At 39.2% G+C, this 14,289-nt stretch overlaps 2 protein-coding genes and 1 long non-coding RNA gene across 3 annotated transcripts in view; 1 reads left to right on the forward strand and 2 right to left on the reverse strand.

Annotated features, from left to right (window-relative positions):
• Positions 1-14,289, reverse strand: part of LOC137177474 (NLR family CARD domain-containing protein 3-like) — an 87,815-nt gene that overhangs the window by 50,681 nt on the left and 22,845 nt on the right. Inside the window, exon 2 of the mRNA XM_067583817.1 lies at positions 7,052-7,154. The gene's annotated coding sequence lies outside the window, so the exon portion shown is untranslated. The remainder of the gene's footprint in view (positions 1-7,051; positions 7,155-14,289) is intronic.
• LOC137177500 (uncharacterized) overlaps positions 1-14,289 on the forward strand; it is a 51,206-nt gene that overhangs the window by 10,807 nt on the left and 26,110 nt on the right. The gene's annotated exons all lie outside the window — the stretch shown is intronic.
• LOC137177472 (NLR family CARD domain-containing protein 3-like) overlaps positions 11,789-14,289 on the reverse strand; it is a 43,230-nt gene continuing 40,729 nt past the window's right edge. The window contains exon 12 of the mRNA XM_067583812.1: positions 11,789-14,203. Coding sequence (XP_067439913.1) covers positions 13,653-14,203 — 551 coding nt within the window. The 3' untranslated portion in view covers positions 11,789-13,652. The remainder of the gene's footprint in view (positions 14,204-14,289) is intronic.

Consider the following 14,289-nt stretch of genomic DNA (forward strand, 5'->3'; position numbering starts at 1 on the left):
GTTCTGTGTCAGCTTGTCCATCAAATTTGACATTCTTCAGTTTGACCTGAACCACCAGGAAGTGGATGTACATCTCAGTCAGGGTCTTGGGCAGCTCTTTTGTCTCTCTGCTTTTCAACACATCCTCCAGAACCGTGGCAGTGATCCAGCAGAAGACTGGCATGTGGCACATGATGTGGAGGCTTCGTGACATCTTGATGTGGGAGATGATTGTGCTGGCCTGCTTCTCATCTCTGAATCTCTTCCTGAAGTACCGCTCCTTCTGTGGGTCAGTGAACCCTCTGACCTCTGTCACCATATCGACACACTCAGGAGGGATCTGATTGGCTGCTGCAGGTCGTGTGGTTATCCAGAGGCGAGCAGAGGGAAGCAGTTTTCCCCTGATGAGGTTTGTCAGCAGCACATCCACTGAGGTGGACTCTGAAACATCAGTCAGGGTCTCGTTGTTGTGGAAGTCCAGAGGAAGTCGACACTCATCCAGACCATCAAAGATGAACACAACCTGGAACTCTTCAAACCTGCAGATTCCAGCTTCTTTGGTTTCATTAAAGAAGTGATGAACAAGTTCCACCAAGCTGTACTTTTTCTCTTTCAGCACATTCAGCTCTCTGAAAGTGAATGGAAATGTGAAGTGTATGTCCTGATTGACTTTTTCTTCAGCCCAGTCCAGAGTGAACTTCTGTGTTAAGACTGTTTTTCCAATGCCAGCCACTCCCTTTGTCATCACTGTTCTGACTGGTTCATCTCTTCCAGCTGGGACTTTAAAGATGTCTTCATGTCTGATTGTTGTTTCTGGTCTGTATGGTTTCCTGGATGCTGTTTCAATCTGTCTGACCTCATGTTCATCATTGACCTCTGCAGTCCCTCCTTCTGTGATGTAGAGCTCTGTGAAGATCTGATTCAGAAGGGTTGGGTTTCCAGCTTTAACAGTCCCCTCAAACACACACTGGAATTTCTTCTTGAGGTTAGACTTGAGTTTATGCTGACACCCTGGAGGAGCGTCTGAAAGAACACACAAGAAATAACATTTAATTTATTAATTAATAAAGAAAATATGTTAGTTTAATTCCCCAAAGGAATGCATATATGAACATCCCAGTAAGCACATATATGTCGCTGCAAGGTCTGCACAAGATCGCTACGTTGATCCAGTTGATCCACAGGCATTTTGAAGCAAAAAAATGTTTGGGTTGCATTTTGCAACGTGTGTATATAGGATGGTTTCTAACTCTACTGTGATCTGTGGATTGCATATTTAATAATTTTTTTGCTTATTTGATACAGAGTTAATGTTGTTAGCCTATGGTTTTATGCAGGTTTCTGGAAAAGTTATTATCCTGTGTTTTTTTTAATGAATTGGGCCATATTAGATTTTCAGTACAAGCTGTTAGTGCTTATATTATATATTTTGCTTTAATGTTTGGGGTATGTGTGTTTGTGTGTATGCAGATGGGAAGGAGAAGAGTCTGCTGGACCAAAGAAGACAGGCAACCATACAGAAACTGCAAGAGGTAAGTTGACTATAAAATTCACTCACACATTTCATTCACATGTCTGAAATATGCCATGGAAATACATTTTCCTGTATTCAATTTTATGTCATTATTCACTGATGTGTGAGTTTTAGCACTTGTCACGGCTGAGGAGGTCCAGAGAGGTTGCCAAACCCTCCACTAAGGTCAGCTATTCTTTAGACAAAATGTTTATTTTTAAGTCTTTTTGGTCATTGTTTTTGCTGTTCTTTTATTGTGAAATAGAGTATTTAATGTGAAGTACTCTTAGTACTGTTACAACCCTCTCTGCCCAGTCTGCCTGTGGCTTCAATTTGTGTGGCTGCTCTTTGTTTCTGCAGGTACTGGAGGTGGGTGTGGCAGCGTCATCAGGAACACTGGCAACACCTGGGGCTCTGTGTGCCAGTGCCTCTTCAAAAACCTTCTTGGAGTGCAGTTGCTGGTGTGCTCTCCTCCCTGAGACACCTTTTGGGTTGACATTTTGATTTACTTTTTTGCACCATACAACACTACATCCATACACTGTTCCACTCATGCACTCACCTACACTACTGATCTCACTGACTACACATGCCATTGTTAGGTTAGGTTTTTCTCTTTAAGTCACTTGTTTTCTAAATAAATTGGTTATTAATTGGCTTTGTTGTGTGCATCTCCCTTCTTTGTCATGACCGTATGGCCCAGTTTGTGACAGTACTGTTAAGTACTTTTTTTTGTCTGTCCAGAGGGCTGATGGAGCAGCTTCGATTGCTGATGCTAGAACATCAGGTTCTGTTTCTCTGGCAGACTTCTTCAGGCAGACCCTAAAATAAAACTCCACTTGCCAGATCCCTGTATCATGTGGTAAAATCTCTCATCTGCAAACACACTTAATTATGTGATTACAAGTCATTTCTGTTTATATATTTTATACCTTGTCATTGTTTGTCATGATTGGAAATGTAACTGTTGTGTGTTTCTGGGTTCATCGCTAATCACTTTGTTATTTTGAAGATACTGATGGTTTGGTAAACCAGGTACTGTTAGTTGGTTAACTTTGAGGGAGCAGTGTCTGAACGACAGTCGCTATACTAAGGCCATCCTACTTTCAGTCGAGGAGAGAAGCTGCTCAAGAAACTCAGTAAAACTACCTAAGCAATTAAAAGAACAGCATTTCAGTGGTGAGAAAATTGATGATAGTGTATGTGTTTGATGTTTGGTTGGTACAATCATGGTGGGGGTAAAAGCGGTATATTAATTTCATTAATTTGTCTTCAACTCCAGCTTATATCATCACTGCTGTTTTCCACTTAAAATTATTTCAGGCTGCTTTGATTTGATCTAGTAATACGTTGTATCCTTTTCCAGGTTTCCCTCCTCATTAGCAATTTCAGCCTCAAACTGTGCCCACAGACGGATCCTTAGCCTTTCCTCCTCCAGGTCCTTCTATGCCAGCTGCTAACTTATCTGGACCTCTGCTACAGCCTTTGTCGTCGACCCAAGAGGCATGCCCCCCATGCCCAGCAACAGTTTAAAATTTTGTTTTAACAACATTCAGGCATTCACAAAGGAAAAACGTTTAGCTGTTGTGGTATGTTTTCCCACAGCCCATACAATGGGGCCTTTAATAATTGCCCGGAGTGGAACTTTTTTCTGTTTGTTTGTTACAGTTTAATGTTTTTTCTCCCATACAATGTGGAATATCCTACTCCTGCACTACAGATACAACAGTTTGGAAGTCTCTGAAAGAATGTGTCAGGCCCTCTACCTCTGCCTAGCTGGCAGCTTCTCATCTCCTGACGCATTTTGATTACATCGGCAATACATCACAGTGATGTTTTTGTGTGCTTACTGGCATATGTTCCTCCATCTTGTAATACATCAGAAAATGTCTCATTTATCCAGCATGTTAAATCCTTATAGAAATCCTCTTACTGTTCTGCAGAAGGTAAGCCAAATCCTCCTGCTTCATTCTCCTCAGGAAGTTCAGTGTGATCTTCAGAAATGCGTCTCTGCTGCTCCTCCTCTGCTCTTCCTCTTCACCGTCCAACACCTCCTCATCCTCCCTCTGACTCTCTAAGCATTCTGGGTAATCTGAACTCACAACCTTCTGCATCTTCTTCAGCTCGTTCCTCACAAAAGTGACGATGTTCTCCTCCAGCAGCTGGAACAGAATACTATATGAATGACACAATCAAACTAAAATCATGAAACAAACATCAGATCCATGTTGGACAGACTGACAATCCACTGGTCTACAAAGTGCAGCATGGAGATGATTGTGAACAGAATAGATGTAAAAGTAGTTGTTGTGCATGTACAGACGATAAATATGGAGTCCAGGTCTGTTTGATGCTGCTGGGCAGACTGACCACTGGGAACCTCTGAGCTCTCCTGGTCCACTCTGTGGAGGAATCATGAAGAATGAGTTCACACTATGTCTGTCCACATAGAGACAAACACAAGCGACCTTGACATATTTGGATGTGAACATAGAATCAGATGACTCTCTGGAGTGGTAAAGCTTTACTGGACCTGCTGATCCCACTTAGAATCAACAGCTGTCTGTTTGTAGCTTTCAGCTCAGAGTCAGTGTGGATTAGTCCCACCAGCTCTCTCCAACCCTTCATGAAGCTCTTCCTCCCTCACTGCACACTGCTGAAGTGCCCTGGAGCAAGGCAGCCAGAGCCACTGTTGTATCAGACTGGTTGTACTGGGCAGCTCCCAGTATGAATGTGTTTGACTGTGTGAATGTGAATGCTGCTCAGAGAAGTTCATCTGGGTCAGTAAAGGTTTAAAAACAGGAGCTCTGATAAAAACACATCATTTTCATTTTTGTTATCAGTTTGAAATCCTCATCAGAGTGGCGTCCATCTTTGAAGTTATAAAGACGACCCATAGACCGATCACTGTTCATGAACACACAGCTGGGTTCAGGTTTGTCCAGCTTCCTCCTGAGAGAAACACAAGATAAATTCTGCTCAGCACCCAGACAACACTGATACTGAAGACAACACAGTAGTATCCAGGTAGTTTTATATGAATTAACTGTTAAACTTAAACATGATTAACTGTATGAGTAGAGCTATATTCAATGCAGTGTGCAGCACCTGGAGGGGTGAAGCTAACACTCAGCCAGGGACGCAGATGCATGAACTCCTTAAATCTCAGCTTGTGGTAAATGAATGCTTGGGTTATTATTCTCTAAGGCTTCTCCTTGATCTGCTGCCTTGCATTGTACCTTATTTGGATGTTGCTTTGGACAAAAGCGTCTGCCAAATGAATAATTGTAAATAACATATTTTGTTTGGCCTTTAGTAAACATGCTCTGCTGTTGGGCAGCTGTCTGGATAATTTTCCATGTTCTGCAGGCATTTCTGTTGACAGCCCTTCCTGTTAGTGATACTAATGGTTCTCCTGCAGTTGTTTGATGTGGTTAACACACTGCTTCCTTTAGCTCATCCTGCCAGTGACTAATATTAACAGTGTCTGAAACTGACAAGAACCCAAGCTGACCACAGCTGCTGGTCTCTGAGAAGGAAACTACCAACTTTTAATGAGAGTACAGGAACTGAGTTATAATCAAGAGAGAGATTTTGGGGGCAGAATCATTTTAATACAGTATAGTCAAAAAGTTTCTGGGTGTGTTTGTTTTTGGATCACAGAACTATTTATCCTTTTATTTAGATTTTACCTGATATTGTCCAATAACCTGATTTTAATACTGAGAGCAACCTACTTTTTATCGAGTGAATGTTGTAGTTTAAAATGAATATCAAATTTTTTTGACCGGTTGCTCTTGAAGGACACAGCTGGGTTCAGGTTCAATTACCAATACATCCCTCCAAGCATTTTTTTTTTTTGTGATTATTGCAGCCAAAAATGTTTCATTTTGCAGCTGCTTTTCTCATAAATTGTGATTCACTTTGAAAAGAGATTTTTGATAAAAACCTTTAATAAAAACATTTAAATCCTTTGCAGCAGGAGATTGTCCTTTTAAATTAATGGAGCGATTATTTGACCAATCACTCTTCAAGGACGCACAGCTGGGTTCAGGTTCAAGTTCAGTTTCAGGTTCAAATCCAGCAAAGTCTGATCTTTGTAGCTTTGGGCTTCTACAAAACACACACAGAGCTTTGAGTGTGAATAATGATGGTGGAGAACAGTGATGGACAGTTAGAGATCCTCATCTCACCTCTGAGCTTTGGTCTGGCTGTCATGTTCTCCACACAGAGAGCTTTTAGAGGGAGGGACTCCCTCCTCTCTGTCCTCACACTGATCCATGCTGTTGAAGTCACATCCACATCAGTCACACACACTTTCTACCTTCATCTGAAGAGGAAACACAAATCATCCTTTACATCATTTCTCCTGTCAAATCCTAAATATCAGCTGCTCCTCCTGTGATTGGCTGTTATTTTCTGTTATATATCAGTGTGAATGCAGCCAGACAGCAGTGTGACGCAGAGAAAGCTGCCATCAGCTGCTGTATTTCTACTATCAGTCCACTAGATGGCGTCACGAAGCTGCAGTGAAGTGAAGAGCAGCATACATGATGCATGGAGGAGGATTTACATTCACTGACTCACGCTGACTCAGTTTCATTAATATTCAGTCAATTCAACACCAATAAACAACATGTAAATAGTTTCAGTTTATTTTAATGATTATGAATGATCCTCCATTTTAACAGAGAAATCAGAGTGAGCAGGATGCAAAAGCAGATCAGCTGTTTCAAAGTGTCGCCCAAATTATTATAATTTACTTTTCATGGGATTTCTTTCTTTCTAAGATTTGGTCTGAAATTCAGTTTGTTGTGTAAGTAACACTATTATTTTACATAAAATGTTTTGAATGTGATGATGGCAACCTGATACTGTCAGTGATGCGAAGCAGTGATGTCTCACTCTGATCTTTTGCTGCCTCTTCGGACACTTTGATGACAAACACTGAGCAGGTTTTACTTGATCTGAAAAGATCTGACCTGCAGGCACGGAATATCTGATAATTCTGTTACAGATGAGCTTTGATTACAAAAGGAAAGAAACTGACCAATCAGACACAACATCACTGTCTTACTGCATTAAAACAGAGTTCATTTCATTTACAAAAACTATGATGGAAAATATATGCCAAAAATGCTTAAAAGATATAAAAATTAAAAATGTCACTGAGGAAGACTAGCCTGAAATGTTTTAAGTTTCTGGAACATCTGTGAATATGAAGAGATGTTCTCCAGCCCTGGATCACTACATTATATTTTAAAGCTTTCACAAGAAACAGTAGCAGGCCTTTACTGTAGTGTCGGACTTTACACTGCTGGAAACAATCTTAAAAAAGTAGATTTAGTTTGATTTGTGAGTGCTGAAGAAAGGAAATAATCATCAGCTGTTCATTAATATTGTTTGATTCCAGTAAATCAATCATTTACCAACTTGTAGATTTATCTTCCAACATGAGAGTTCTCCAAACTTTCTGATGAAATAAAAACATCATACAGCAAGAAACAAACCCTGAAGTTACTAAAGAGAAAGTTCAACAATGAAACAAAGCAAACTTACAGTTAACATCCAAACTGCTGAAGACAAAGACTCTCCACTCCACGTCTGTCAGAAAAGTGTTTGCCACAGGTGAGCTGATTCCTGGAACGAGTCAGAGCTCCACCTGTAGAGGAGGAGGGACAGGTAGGAAGACTCACAACATGATGACACTTTATGGATGTTCGTCACTCATTTATTGTTCATGTATTTGTATATTTATTGTTGAATTGATGGTTTCTTAGTGTTTAACTGTGTGCTGTTAGAAAAAATAACTCATTATGACGTTCATGTGAAGAGAAGCTGAATGTTACATTTAGATTCATGAGATTCAAGACATTTAACTGACAGGAATAAAATATATTTTTATAACATTTGTAAAGTTATTTCTTCTCATCAATAATTGCTCTTCATCTTCTGTTACAGAACACATCACAGATCAGATGGAAATAATCTCCATCACAGAGTCAGAATTCAAATCAATAATTCACACCAATCTAACTTTTTGACTCTTCAGAGTTTCTTCTCACACAGACACAAAAAACTACAAGTTTAGAAGGTGATATTTCTGTTTGAAATGACGACTGTTTAAAACCACCACATGGTTTAAAGAAACTCCATCCAACAATAACACATTCATAATCAATGAATTTCTCTAGCTGATATAATTAGTGACTTTCCCACAAACTAGAGAAAACCATGTCCCTTAAATGTAGAGAAATCACACTCCACTTACTGAACTTTTTCTCATGAACTTCATCACTCTGCAGGTCTGTTGTGTCTTGTTGCAGCTTTGTGCTTCAGTTAAAGCTGCATTTTCATCAGATTAATTTAACTGACGCAGCTTCTCATCCTTCATCAGTATGTGTGTCATATCTTCATTATCAAAGTATGCAGTCTGACTGGTTGGACCAAGTCTCAGTCAGAGTAAAGTTCAGATGCTGAAGTCTGATTAAGACATGAAACTTCCTCATCTGAACACAAACACTCAGCTGCTGTTTGAATGTTTGAAAGCTGGAGTTCATGAATCACTGACAAACATTAACATGAACTAACCAGTCCGATCAATTAATCTGTAAAACATCTTTAGCTTTAATATTATCACATGTGATTTACTTACATCATACTACTACAGACTACATCTTACTAACTGGACAAACTCTGTTCAATGTGCTGATGATCATCTTTAATTAATTATTGACCAGTGACAACAATTCTGTGAATGACGACCTGAGAGGCAAGAAGGTGTTTTTACATCAAAAGGAACATCAAGTTGAACATCCCAATTCAAATCTGGCTTAAAATATTGGACTTTGTAATATAACTTATTTCCCTTCATGGATGCAGATCTGGGGGGGTCCACTCCCCAACCAAGATTTTACAAAATAGGAGAAACACCAAACTGAGACTCTGCATGAAGAATTCTATAAATCCATTCTCTGAATCCAACAGAGAACTCCAGATAATACACACAGAGCAGAATTAGGATGATACCCTCTAATCATAAAAACCTTTATAACATTTAAATGTTATAATCTCCTGTAAAAAAGTGACCCTGACACGCTCCATAACAAAGCCCCCACCTACAGAGACCCTGAGAGAAGCCCCCTCAGCCAACAAACAAACTATCTGACACATTGGAAAGAATCAACCACAAACCAGAGCAAACTGGGATGTTATTTGGCCCTAAACAGAGAACACTCAGCAGCAGATAATCTGACCTCTGACCCCTGTGACTGATTCCCCCCCCCCCCCAAAATCAGAGACATATACGACCTACAGATACATTCACCCAGAAAGACTTTGCTTTGAAAACATGGTTAATAACAAAAAAACTTCCACATCTGCTGGATGAAATACAGCAAAGTGCAAACACAGCAGCGAGATTTGTGGAAAAGAATGTCTGATGGAAAACAAGACTGTCAGTCACCTGTGTGTTCCTGCACTGACCATGTGCACTGTGCTGATCTCTGGACACAGACGTACTTACTGTACATACATTGATTTAAAAATGAAACAAAAAAATATTCCAGTGTTTATATGGAGCTTTTTCCCTATCTTTATTCAAGAGCGTGGTATATCAATTTGAGAGCATAATTTATTGATTTCACGTTCAAATTTTGTAATATTGTCCCTTGCACTCAAATAGCCTCTGCTTGCGCTTACCCCTTGGTTGGGGTATTTTGACAGGGTTGTTGCACAAAAAATCCAAGAGCAGAGGACAAATTCTGAGAGCAGAAGTTCTTTCTTTCTTCTTCCTTCATCAGTGTGTGTGTGTGTACTATGCAGTCTGACTGGTTGGACTGAGTCTCAGTCAGAGTAAAGCTAAGATGTCGAAGTGTGATTGAGAAATGAAACTTCCTCATGCAGGTGCACTGTGACGGGTTTGGTCAGAATGTTATCTTTCTTATCAATACTCTTATCACTCCAGTTCATTATCAGCTCTTTTTCATCACTAATGGCTTGAGTTTTTTTTTTTAAATCATCATTTAAAAAAAGAATACATTAAGAACAGGATTAGATTTGATTTATATTTTAAATATAACAAAACATTGTTTGTAGAGCAGCAACAGTAATGTCACGATGCAAACTCAATAACATCTCACTGGAAAGAATCTAACATTTAGTAGTAATAGTAAACTAAATAATATTCCTGAGTGAAGTTTAGAGAGAATGAACCTTCCTCCTCCTCCTCCTCCTCCCTCTGCTGATGTGATTCACTGCCTGCAGGTACCGCTGGTAGAGGGAGGAGGGGCTGCTTTGTCTCAGTCAATAGCTCAGTTTACAAGAGTTTGACTAGTTTTAATAAAACGCTGCGTTACAAACTGAACAGTTCGGCTACATACAGACAGCTTTTGTGTTAGCTTGTTCGTATCATTTCACCATTAGCCCAACTTGCGCTGTGGTTGTATAAAACATACTGGTGGTGGATGAGAGTCTGCGAGCAAAGCAGATGATGATGAGGATGATGATGATGATGTGAGAGGATGTGGCTGAGCTCCACCCTCAGTCAGTGACAGGAGTACAGGGAGTAGAGGAGAGGAAGGAATAACAGTGGTAGAAAACTCTCAGTATAGTTTTTTTCCTGTTCATTCAGCTTAGTCGCTGCGTCTAAGTGTTATAATGGCAGGAAAACGCTGCATATCTGTGTGTTGTGCACAGTGGAAAGTTTTGAGGCGATGATGTTGATGCAGGAGGTTAAGTGCGTTGGACGAATCAGATGTCACGACAGGCACGGATCTTACCATCAGGTCAAAAGCGATGAAAGGGAGAGGGGCACTGCATGCCTACAGATCTGAATAGATGTGACCAGTCCGGGCCTCATATGATATCATATCAGAAATGTGGGTAGGGGTGAGGTCATGGAGTGCTTTATATGTAATCAGCAGGATTTGTAGTGTATTCTGAATTTTACTGGAAGCCAATGGAGGGACGCAAGAACAGGGGTAATGTGGGACCTACGGCTAGTTCTGGTTAGAAGTCTATCTGCTGTATTTTGGATTAACTGTAAACATTTTAGAAAAGACTGACTGAGGCAGGTGTAGAGGGAGTTACAGTAGGTTAACTGGGAGAGAATGAATGTGTGGATTAATTGTTCAAGAACAGTAGGGGGCAATATAGGTCTTATTTTTGCGATATTTCTTCACTGAAGAAAACAGGACTGGACTTAGCTTAACATGATGATCAAATGTCATATACTGGACTAAGACATGAAACTTCCTCATATGAACAAACAAACACTCAGCTGCTGTTTGAATGTTTGAAAGCTGGAGTTCATGAAACAGGTGCATTTAAGGGATTGAAAGATCCTCCGTTAATTGAGCTCCCAAGACACACTGAGATTTCAGGCCCTTCAAACCCAGAACTGAACCCCCAAAGAGTCTCTTCTGTCAGCTGATCCTGAGACTTACTGATCAATAACATCCAAAACTGCTAAACCTCAGACCAGAGCTGCTAATGTCACCTGATCATGTTTCAGTGTGAAGATGACCTTCCAGACGTGTTTACAGGTTGAAGAAGAAGAGTCCCGTCAGTGGACACTTTCTGAAAGTTCCCAGCTCACATATTCTGACCTGTGCCGATGGTTTTGGTTTGGACTGAACACACCATTACACTATATTCAGTCCTGGAGCGTCACATCAGTAAAGCATATTTGACTATTCAGTTGATTATTTTAATATGAAGGGAATAATGTGAACAGCAGGAAGTCAGCGGAGGAAAGAAGGACTTCTCAGTGACCTATCAGGGGAAACAAGTCGATGTCAGGGGGGTGTAAAGCAACAAAAACAACACTTACTCCCATCAAGTCCAGCTGTTTCCCATTAAAGTTACAACTAAAATACAAGACATACAAATACATTATTATCACATGTGACTCACTTATCATAACTGGAGGAATAATGATTGATTATTGATCAGTACATTTGGAATGTGTCTAATATGTGCATTAAAGGTGGAGTATTACTCTTCATTGATGAAGCTTTGGCGCCCTCTGCTGGTGAAAAGATAAACTGCATGCTGTCAGTTAATGAAGACAGATTAGTATAAATATATATAAGATATTCACACTGACATTATGACACATTTACTGCATTATTTTAGCACTAATGTGTGTTTTATAGATTTATTATCAACATTTCCTGAACATGAAACACATATGATCTGAGGTCAGAACTCATCCAGGATTGATCGATCGATCCATCACAACTTACTGACACGTTGTGATCGATCTGGTCAGAAATGTGATGACGTCACTCGCTGTTGTTTTTTCTCAGAACTTTATTGAAATGTTTGATAAATGAAGAGAACAAAGAGCGAAACAAGAGGAGCCACATAATCAAACAGCTTGATCGATTATTAAATGTTGATAAAAAGCAAAGAAACAACAGTGTGTGTTTGTGTCCTGTAGTTCCTGACATTATTTATATTAGAACAACTGTAGATGTTAGTTTATTGATATGAAATGATGTGAAATAAGGCACATAAGAACCTTCAAACAGTAACAAAGTCCACTGAGTGAGTTTCATCTATCAGCTGCTGTTTCTGCTCAAATGACGCCACCTGGTGGACATGAGCAGGAACTACAAGCAGAGCTGAGACACATTTTAAACTGTTGCAGTTTTTTTAAATCACTATTTGATCTTTTTATTTGTCTCCACTATATTTTATACATTTATTGTTTAATAAAACTCTTCAAAAACTGAAACAAATCTAAATTAGAGATATTTATTCTCAAAAACATATTTCTGTCGACAAAAAGAAAAAACATGTTTATTTGTGTGTAAACGTTTAATTATTCTCCACTTTTATTTTATTTTATTTATTTTCTTAAACATATTGTACTTTTTCTCCTCCTGATTAAACACAAATAGATTGATGAGTAAAACAAACAGAAATAAAATAACACAAATATTTTATAAAGTAAAGTAAATAAACAGAATATAGTTTATAAAAATAAAATGATAAAATACTGAAAAACCTCCAACAGGTTAAAAATCTGTTAGTTTACAGTTAGTTTAAGGTTAGGTTATGGTTAGGGTTAGTCTCCAGGAAATGAATGTAAGTCTATGTAAATACCCCAAAAGTGACTTAAGCAAATCTGTGTGTCTGCAGCTCTGCTTCAACAATCAATGAAAGCTGTTAAATATGAGTCTGCCATTTTGTCTGCAGCCAGGTCCCTCTCAACATGACTTCACTCTCAATAAGACGATACATTCACCATGGCAACAGCATAGGCTAAATGTAGTAATAGTAGACATAAATAAAAATATAAGAAGACAATTATATTAAACAATAAAGGTCAGCAATAAAATCAACTTTCTTTAACAAATTCTTGTAGCATAGGCTACTAACTGTATGAGCACATGTCTTACTGTTTATAATTTTGATAGACTCAAAATATTTCCTAAATTAAATCCTGAGAGGTTCAAACGATGGGCAAGACCTCCAGAATTTGGCTTTAAGGGTGTGAAATTTTCCCAGTAAAATGAATAAAGTGAACTCTGTGGTTTTTTCATAGTAGGTTTTAGTTTTACATCTTTGGCTTCCTGCTTCATTGAATGATTGGTTTGAGTGTCACAATAGTCCTAAATGCTGTTCCAGAATGCTGATGTGTTCTGACATTAATAAGATAGATGTTTAGTTGTTTCTTCTTAATTTTTACTAAATTCACATTTGCTATCTATATCCACAAATCTCACAAGTTTCACTGTTTTCTTCCTGGAGGAGAAAACACTTGCTTCTTGTCCAAAGCACATTTTCTAAATATAAATATTAATGTTGATGATTTATATCAAAATGTGACTTTTCATTCAAAGTTGAGTTGTGTGAAGGTTGTAGAAATGAGAAACTGACCCTGCGCTAAACTGTGTGTGAATAAACAATATAACTATTAATAATGTACAGGTTATTATTAGAACAGTCCTCTGACAGACTGAGCTATCTGCTCTGAGAACATCAGCTTCTTTTTTACAGCTTTTTAAATGTGTTTATATGTGACTGACAAACAAACTGTCAGTCATGTGGAAACCATGTTGGTTTAGAAACTGCATTTACAAGCAGTGAGAGATCAGGTTGGGACTACACAACTTGAGAAAGTTTCTCTAACAGGAGGAGACTCTCCCTCCTACAGAGAACACAGAGATATTAAACCAGACCTGCCAAACCAGAGCCCAAACCCAGCACACAGAGGCTGGGTGAATGTGGTGTTGATGGTGTGGAGGTGGATCAGTGTGTCAGAGGAGACTCTGTAGAAGGACAGAGTGCCAGCAGGACAGTCCACATACACTGCTACTCTGTTAGAGACAGAGAAGGAGGAGGAGGAGGGGGAGGAAAGGATGGATGTTCCACTGTTATTGTGCCAAACAGTGTAACCACCATCAGAGCAGTTCAGACTCCAGGACTGATCATTCGCTCCAAACCAGGAGTCATTACCGTTTCCTCTCCTGCTGATTCCTCTGTAACTCACTGATATAAAAACATTTCCTCTACACTCAACCTCCCAGTAACAGCGACCAGTCAGATCATTTCTACACAGAAGCTGAGGCCAGTGATCAAATCTGTCTGGATGATCAGGATATGACTGATCCTCCTCCACAGGTGTCACCTTCCTGTTGTTGTCAGACAGTTTGAGTTTTCTGTTTACTGTGTTTGGATCCAATGAGAGTTGACAGAAATCTGATGGAGAGAATGAGACACAATAGAGCTGCAGTTATTGATCTATCATCTATTTGATGATGACATCATCTTCATCCTCAGTAGGA

The sequence above is a fragment of the Thunnus thynnus genome, chromosome 24 (genome assembly GCF_963924715.1).
Source record: "Thunnus thynnus chromosome 24, fThuThy2.1, whole genome shotgun sequence".
NCBI classification, from domain to species: Eukaryota; Metazoa; Chordata; class Actinopteri; order Scombriformes; family Scombridae; genus Thunnus; species Thunnus thynnus.